This window comes from Antennarius striatus, chromosome 19 (genome assembly GCF_040054535.1).
Source record: "Antennarius striatus isolate MH-2024 chromosome 19, ASM4005453v1, whole genome shotgun sequence".
NCBI classification, from domain to species: domain Eukaryota; kingdom Metazoa; phylum Chordata; class Actinopteri; order Lophiiformes; family Antennariidae; genus Antennarius; species Antennarius striatus.
The window spans coordinates 2,765,053-2,773,214 of NC_090794.1; the positions used below are offsets into that span (position 1 = coordinate 2,765,053).

At 47.0% G+C, this 8,162-nt stretch overlaps 1 protein-coding gene across 4 annotated transcripts; it reads left to right on the forward strand.

Moving 5' to 3' along the window:
- On the forward strand, positions 1-8,141 carry syt14b (synaptotagmin XIVb). Of its 4 annotated transcripts, XM_068341976.1 has the most exons (10): positions 6-32; positions 1,286-1,333; positions 3,627-3,694; positions 4,235-5,147; positions 5,314-5,472; positions 5,996-6,258; positions 6,383-6,820; positions 6,911-7,091; positions 7,248-7,304; positions 7,561-8,141. In XM_068341976.1, exons 4-10 carry the CDS (start codon positions 4,280-4,282, stop codon positions 7,875-7,877), a joined length of 2,283 nt encoding a protein of 760 aa, XP_068198077.1. In that variant the 5' UTR covers positions 6-32; positions 1,286-1,333; positions 3,627-3,694; positions 4,235-4,279; the 3' UTR covers positions 7,878-8,141. The 4 variants fall into 4 exon arrangements, with proteins under 4 accessions (XP_068198078.1, XP_068198079.1, XP_068198077.1 ...); XM_068341977.1 differs by lacking the exon at positions 4,235-5,147 and having other exon boundaries at positions 1-32; positions 3,548-3,694; XM_068341978.1 differs by lacking the exon at positions 4,235-5,147 and having other exon boundaries at positions 1-32; positions 3,548-3,694; positions 5,317-5,472.
- The last annotated feature ends 21 nt before the right edge of the window (positions 8,142-8,162 follow it).

Below are 8,162 nucleotides of genomic sequence, written 5' to 3' on the forward strand. Positions count from 1 at the left end.
GAGTCCGTGACGGAGCATCATGGCGATAGACGGTAAGTACTCGGTCTCGAGTGGACCGCGGGACCCACGCGGAACTTTGAACGGGTCGGTCCGCTGCTGATAAACCGCATTTCATCTCCCATTAGCCGGTTATTTCTGAGCCATCCCATTTCCCTCTCCCTTTCTCTCCGCGGGTACCGCAGTGCCCCGGAGCCGGGCTTGACGCTCCGCACTACTGCGGGAATGTTGTGATCCCGTCACGGGATGCGGGTGAGCGGCGTGAAGTGACGCTGAAGTGGGCTGTAGGCTCTTCCATTCAACGGGATTTAACGTGACCGCAATTTTGTGTTTTATTAATAACTATCACATAATACTTTGAGAACAGATAAAATAATCGTGTAATAAAAATCTGTTTTTATTTATTTATTTATTTATTTATTTTTAGGTGCGCACGTGCTTGACGCGCCACGTCATCGTCACGGCTAACGTGGGGAGTCGGTATCGTCATGTGCGGCTTTACGTTGGTTGGCGTCTTTTCGAGGTTTTCTTCGACGTGAGGTGAATACGTCACGGAGCGCTGGAGAGTAGGCACGTGCCTTAATAGATGCCCCGTTAGTTCCTGGTGTCACGTGCGGCCGAGCGTGCTGCGGCGTTTGTTGACACCTGAGAGGGGGAACGGCTCACCGACGCGAGCGATCAACAGCACCCCCTGGTGGGCACCGGAGGTATAGTAATAATAATAATAATAATAATAATAATAATAGTAATAATAATAATAGTAATAATAATAATAATAATAGTAATAATAATAATAGTAATAATAATAATAATACAATATCAGCATAATTATCATAATAATAATGTTTCCCCCATCTCAGTGCCCCAATCAGCTGGAATAGGCTCCAACTCCCTGCGACCTGTCACAAAGGATGAAGTGGTTGAAAATGGATGGATGGATGGATAATATACTTATATTTCATATCAGAAATGCAGCTCAATACGTGTACCTTATATAGAAACAACACATAAAAACAAAAATAGAGATAAATAATGAATGAAAACTAAATAATAATTAACGGAAACTTCAAATCCACAAATAAAAGTGCCTACAGTACCTCCAACAGTCCATTTTTAATTCAATGAAACCCTCATCTGAGCCTTGTGAGTTTCCTTGTGACTTCCTTCTAATCAGTTCTATATTTGTAGAGATTTCCATCTGCCTGCTTCGTTCACCTGAGGCGTGAACATATGTTTCTTCCGTATGGAATCACATTTAATCTCTGACTCCTAACTTTTCATCTGTCAGGAGGGGGGAGGAACTGTGGTGTTCATGAACTCATCTGTGCAAGACGAGGTAAGGCCGAACTTTGACCTCCATGTTTGTTAATGCATTTACAGGTTATTGCACCCTTTTTTTTTGTTTTTTTTTGCAGCCCAGAGTTAAATTAAGCGCAAATGGTCGCTACATCCAAATATTTAGCCTTAGCGCTCAGCCTCCATTATTTGTGTGAAGTGCTGCTGAAGTTTAGTGTATTTCAACACACACTTCAGAAGCTTCTGCGTGAATTATGCATGGAGTATCAAGTTTTGGCTCACTTTAGCACAAGGTCTGTGTTCATGACTTATTCATCCCAGAGGTTCTGTTTCGTACCAGATGTCCACGTGTAAGCAACATTAACCAGAATGCCTACCTACTTTGTTAAGTAATCATCCCCTACCACCTACAGCAAATTACAATATAATCAGGATGAACATTCCCACTGCGTTTGTCTCTAGCACCCAAAGATGTAGAAACACGCCAGGATCATTTGTTTCCTTTTGTGTGATTTGATGAATGAGTTCACGCTTCTTCGAGGTTATCATTCCGTTTCACGGTGAACGCTTCGGTGGCCGTGTTTTCACATTTGTTAGTCAGCTGGCTGGACTCATTACCTGGGAAAGGGGAAAAGAAAAAAAAAAATCAGATTGATTCCCCAGGCTCAGATTGGAGTTCAGCCTGGCTTCACACGTTGAGAAAAAGAAAAAAATAGAAAACAATTTTCTCGATGGTATTTTCTCCTTTATTCCGCTCAGACGCACAAAGTAGTGAAAGACGGGAGTTGAGGATTAATCTGCTCTGCTGCTTCCCTGTGAATGATGGGTATTATATTAAAAAGGAGGCCGCCCCACTGCCGTCCCACTTTCCAGAGGGATCAGGTGTCCTCAGGTGTTTTAAATTATTCATCCGTCACTGACATTTACAGTGTGGGGGGGTCACGTATGAAGCGCAGAGCCTGTTTGTTTCAACAGGCTGCTGCCGCCGCTGTGGCTGCAGAGGTCATCCAAGCCGTGAGAGGGGATGCATCATCCCTGGGGGGCGGTGGTGGGTAGAAGTGGGGAGGGATTGAGGGATTTAGTACATGTCGGATTACTTCAGAGCAGGACAACTTTGCTTTTCCCACTTCTTTGATCTTTCGCTATGTAGAGCAGCAGAAACTCTGATAGTTCTGCTGCTTTTTAAAAAGGATCATTTTGAGACGGTAAGCCTGTCCTGCTGCTCTCACCGTTCCTGTTTTAATCTATTTTGAGTTATTCTTATTATATGATTCGAAATGTATTCTCACTCTGATGCCTTTAATAACACTCATTGAGGATCTGTTAAAGCTAATAATGTATTAACAGCCGATGACGTTAGAAATTTGCCTATTACATTAATGGCTTCTTCAGAGTCAGTCATGGCTATCACTTTTTCATCGGGATCATCCAATCAGGTGTATCTGATAACTCCACAACATTCCGCTCTTTTATTTACCCTTTCTCAACTTTTTTGAGATGCATTTCTTAAAATAAAATTAATATATGTTGTCTGTAAAGTTGGATTTGATAACGATTGCCAAATGAATACCACCTTGATGGAGTCATGCATGGCGGAGCGTCCCAGGTCTTTTGGAATCCAGGTTGTATCTATATAACAATGGGATATAAAAAAAAAATCATCCTGAATTCAAGTCACATCAGGAAACCCTCCCTTCCGGCGCGCGTCACTCTTCTCTTTGCCCTTTTCACGGAGGCATTTGGTCTTTAGAAATGCTGTTCACGCATCATTGTGCACCTTTATTACGCTGTGGTGTGTGCAGGCCCGACTGGTGCGCTGAGTCCGTGTTCCAGTCAGAAACAGTCCCTTTGAGGCTCTTATAAAAATAGCACTTCAGCTGCAGTTACATGATGTATGGTTGGCCTACATACAGTACACCGCTGTCGCCTCTGAAGCGGAAAAAAACCTCTGACGGCAGCTAATGGTCCGCTGACGAGACAACATCCAGGAGTTGGAGTCCAAACTAAGATGCTTGTTGTCAAAAAGGATTATTAGTGGCATCAAAACGGGGTTGTTTTTATCCTTAAAAGTGTTTTCTTCAGACATCTGTGTTCATTTATAGCGTTTTTCTCTTAAAAATATGATTGGAAAACTTTCATACCTCCTTAATGTGCATTACTTTGTCTAATTCTGGTTTTCTCTCTTCTCCTCTTCCTTCCATTCCCTTTTCTTCTTTTCCCCCACTCTGTTTTTCTTTTCCCCCCCTCTCTCCAGTCTCTCCTGAGCTTCTGGGTGTCCTGTCTTCCGTTGCCGCCTTCATGGCGTTGATTGCTCTGTTTTTTCTTTACCTCAGCAACAAGCTGTCGGTGGGGAGTCCTGACGATCTGTCACATCTCAGTGGCTATAAGAGCAACCAGACAGGTAGGAGCACACCCTCTACATTTAATGCTTCGCTGGAGGATTGTTCAGTACACCTGGTTCTTCATGGTGTGTCCGACGTGGAGAAAGGATTGAATTCAGATAGACGAAGGGACACGTGTTCTAATCTCTAACGCTCGCTGATAGTCTTGGATCACAAGACTGATTGAGCCTCAAACAGTCCCTTGGATCACAAGACTATCAAAAACAAGCGAGTCTTATTTTTGATAGTCTTGTGATCTAAGACTATCTCTTATTTTTGATGGTCTTGGATCACAAGACTATAAAAAACAAGATTATCTCTTGTTTTTGATAGTCTTGTTTTTGATAGTCTTAGATCACAAGACTATCAACAACAAGACTATCTCTTGTTTTTGAAGACTATCTCCTGTTTTTGATAGTCTTGTGATCCATATTTTAATTTAACATCCATGCATTGGTTCCTAATTAAATGAATATAATGTCTGAACAGGGGACTTTATATTCTTAGCAATCCCTGGTGGGTTAGCCCACGCCCTGCTAACGACCACATGTCCGTCTCAGTGCCTCCAATAAACTGATCTCAGTGCCGGAGTGGGACGCCATCAGATGGCTTTCTTCAAGAGCTTCCAGAGCAACCTCCCGTCCGTCAACATCTCCTCCATCTTGGACTCGGTCACCAGCCGTGTGGACGATCTGGCCAATGCCGTCAGCGACGTCACTTACGCGGTCAGCGACCAACTGACCGAGCAGGTGACAACCATGATAAACAAGGTGGATGATGGGGAAAACACGGGCAGCCAGGAGGGGGGTCAGGCTTCCATCACGCAGGAGGGAAAGGGCGGGAAAAAAAGTATGTGGTCCAGAGACTCGGAACCTGGCAGCACCGCCGGGAAGACCAATCAGGGCGGCGATACGGAGGAGGCAGAGTGCGTTCCGAGCCAGCTGGAGTGGGAGTGGAGGGACGGATGCTGGCGAGTTAAGAAGACGGAAGCTGAGCTCGCAGAGGAAGAGAAGAGGAAGAAAGAGGAGGAAGAGCTGCGGGAGAAGCGAGAGCAGAGGAGAAAAGAAAGGAGAGAGAGGCAGCTGGAGAAAGAAGCCAGGATGCAGATGAACAAAGAGGAAGAAGGAGGAGAGGGAGGAGACAATGCTGGACCAGACAAGGAGGTGGGTGACGATGGAGGCCGGAGAGACGAGTACCAAGAAGAACCTCCTCAGTCAATTGACCTTGAGGCCGACAGCAGCTCATCCAGACACAAAAATCAAAAAGAAGGAGAAGAAGAACCAGCGGAGGACAACCTGGAGGAAGAGGGAGAGGATGAAGAGGAGGCTGAGCTTCCCAAAACTTCCCTGACAAAGAAGAAAAAGTCAGAGAAGAAGAAGAAGAAGAAAAAAAAGGGGAAATCTGAAGATTCAGTTGTGGAGAAAAAGAAGGAGAAAGGGAAGAAAAGCAAGAAGAAAAAGAAAGGAAACCAAGGTTAGATGGTGTGCAGCTTCTATTTCACCATCTAGGCTTCTTCTTCTTCTCTTGTTTTTGAACTCTCTAAATGTTTAAACCTCCTCCTTTTGAGTGCTGCGCACCAGCTTCATCTTCATCTTAACGTCTGTTGGTGTTTGAACTAGAGTCCCTGTGTTCTGTCCAGAAGCAGTTTTATCTGACAGCGAGGAAGACAAGGGTCCCGAGACCGCCACCCATAGGAACGCCGCCTCCGCCCAGAGGAACGCCGCCTCCGCCTGGAGCAGCAAACAGTCTGCTGAGCAGGGGGGGTACAGTAGCGAGGCGTCCAGCGACCAGGAGGAAGGTGCGCCCTCCCGTTTTACATCCCTTTATTTAACAGATGTAGTCACATGACACGTTTAAAAAAAAACCCAATGAAGTTAAAGCCAGCAGATGTTGAGCTTATTAGGACTTTTCTCCAACATTTAAAACAATAAAAGAAAAAAATTATTTTTTTAAACAACATTGATCCTTCTTTTGCTTTTCTTTAAATTATTTTTATTTTATTCTTCCATCCTAGATGATGATGATGATGATGATGATGATGAAGATGATGGTGATGATGATGATGATGATGAATAAGCATTAAATCTAGCAAAGTTTTTGCTGGCTGCAGAAGGAAATAACTTGTTTGTCTTGAAACTTTGGAGCGATTCCCAGACGTTAAATTATAATTCTGGTTTGAGAGGACGGTCACACCTTTATAAGAAGTGAACCCGACCCTATGGTGGACGTATGTCGCATACATAATGCAGCAGACAGCGTATCTCACACGTCTCCAGTGACACTCCTATCAAATGAACCCCCCTGTATCCTTACTGTGACAGCAGCCAACAGCATCCAGAGGAGGAAGAGAAACTCCTCCCTCAATGAGACCAAGCCTCCTCCGTACCAGGACGTGACCTCTGCGGGTCGTGTGGGCTCTTCTTCCCGTTCGGAGCCCAGGGTCAGAAGGGGGTCGTCCCCCCAGCGCTGCGATAGCCCCCGCTGCTCCAGCGAGGCCAGCGAGGATCGGGACTCCGAGGGCTACCTCAACAAGGGCTGTGAGGAGGACATACCCAGCGACAGCACCGCCGTCCTGGGGCAGGAGGTGAGGTCAGAAGACTCGAAATGGCTCATGTCATTGTCTTCAAGAGTGGCAAAGTGTTTTTCCAATAGGAAATGACATCAGCTTGGACTTATAAAGTGATGGAGTTGTGTTCTCTTCAATCCAGGACGGCTCAGGTCCTCACCCCCTCACTGCCTACGAACCGGAACCCCTCGCCAAATACGGCACGCTAGACGTGGCCTTCGAGTACGACTCCAGTGAACAGTATCTGGCCGTCACCGTCACGGCTGCCACGGACATTCCTGCCCTGAAGCAGACGGGCAACATCGCGTGGCAGGTCCACCTGGTTCTGCTGCCCACCAAGAAGCAAAGGGCCAAGACTGGCGTGCAGAAGGGTCCCTGTCCCGTCTTCACGGAGACCTTCAAGTTCTCCCGGGTGGAGCAGGAGGCCCTGGGGGATTACGCCGTTCGCTTCCGCCTCTACAGCATCAGGCGGATGAAAAAGGAGAAGGTCCTGGGAGAGAAGGTGTTCTACCTCACCAAACTCAACCTGCAGGGCAAGATCGCTCTTCCCGTCACTTTGGAGCCCGGCTCCGAGCTCACGGTGAGAACACATGAAAGTTTCGACACGTCACACGCTGACGTATTTGTTTCGACCTGAACCTGTCGTAAAAGGGGTGGTTTTCTTCCCCAGGGTTGCGGTTCTCTGGTCAGCGTGTCTCGCAGCGCAGGAGCTCTGTCCTACCGCTCCGTCGAAGACTCCTCCTCGCCGGAGATTCTCATTGGCCTCCTTTACAACTCCGCCACAGGTCAGCTGTCCGCCGAGGTCGTCCAGGGAAGCCACTTCAAGACGCCGGCGTCCGATAAACCCGTTAGTACGTACAAACACTTCTTGAAGTGATCCTCCTGATATGTGGCGACAGCGGGAGAGACTTTTAGACGTTTCCATGTTTCTCTTCAGAGTGTCTCAATCTTTAAACTGTTCATTCTGACTTCTTCTCTTTCCAACCTTGTGTGGTGTGGCGCTCCAGATGGTTTGTTCTGTTGTGTGAAACACTTTGTTGGGGGGCAACTTTATATTATGAGAGGTAAGTAATGCTTGATTCATGTGTTCACTTTGGATTGTCTCATCTAAAGAGAGACTAATCTTAGCGTAGCTACAAAGGGTAATCTACAAAGGGTAATCAAGAAAATTTAGATTAGTTTGATTTTAAGATACTTTTAAAACTCCGATGAGAACTGCTGTGAATTTGACGAGAAGTTTTTGGTTTTCTAAAACTTATTGCTGCAGTACCCAAGTTCCACCACTTGATATCACCCTCTCACCACTCTCCCCCTTTTCAGACACCTACGTGAAGCTGACCATGCTGGACTCCAAGGGGAAAGAGATGTCCAGGTACAAGACGGCGGTGTGCCGCGGCCAGCCCAACCCCAGCTACAAGGAGACGTTTGCGTTCCAGGTGGCGCTCTTCCAGCTGTCCGAGGTGTCGCTGGTGCTGTCAGTGTTCTGCCGGCGGAGCAGCATGAGGCCCAGGGAGAGGCTGGGATGGGTCTGCCTGGGCCTCAACAGCTCCAGCGAGGAGCAGCAAGCCCATTGGACGGAGATGAAGGAGGCGGAAGGGCAGCAGGTCTGCCACTGGCATGCGCTAGTCGACACCTAGGAGGAAGAGGAAGGAGGCCTTGACCACAATCTGGGTGATGTGCCATGAATCCAGGTGCGACGATGGGTTCATGATTACCCTTTAATCTGCCAATTCCGACAGATTTAACCGGCGAGAGGCGCCAGCTCCAGAAAAACTCAAGAAAGTCACTGAAGGACTTCTCCTTCCAGCGAGATCTGCATGCAACTGTTTACAAGACGTCAAGACACTTCCAAACATTTTCCAAATCTTGGACCAAAGAGCTCCAAAGAGGTCCAGCGGGGGGGGGGGGGGGGGGGGGGGGGG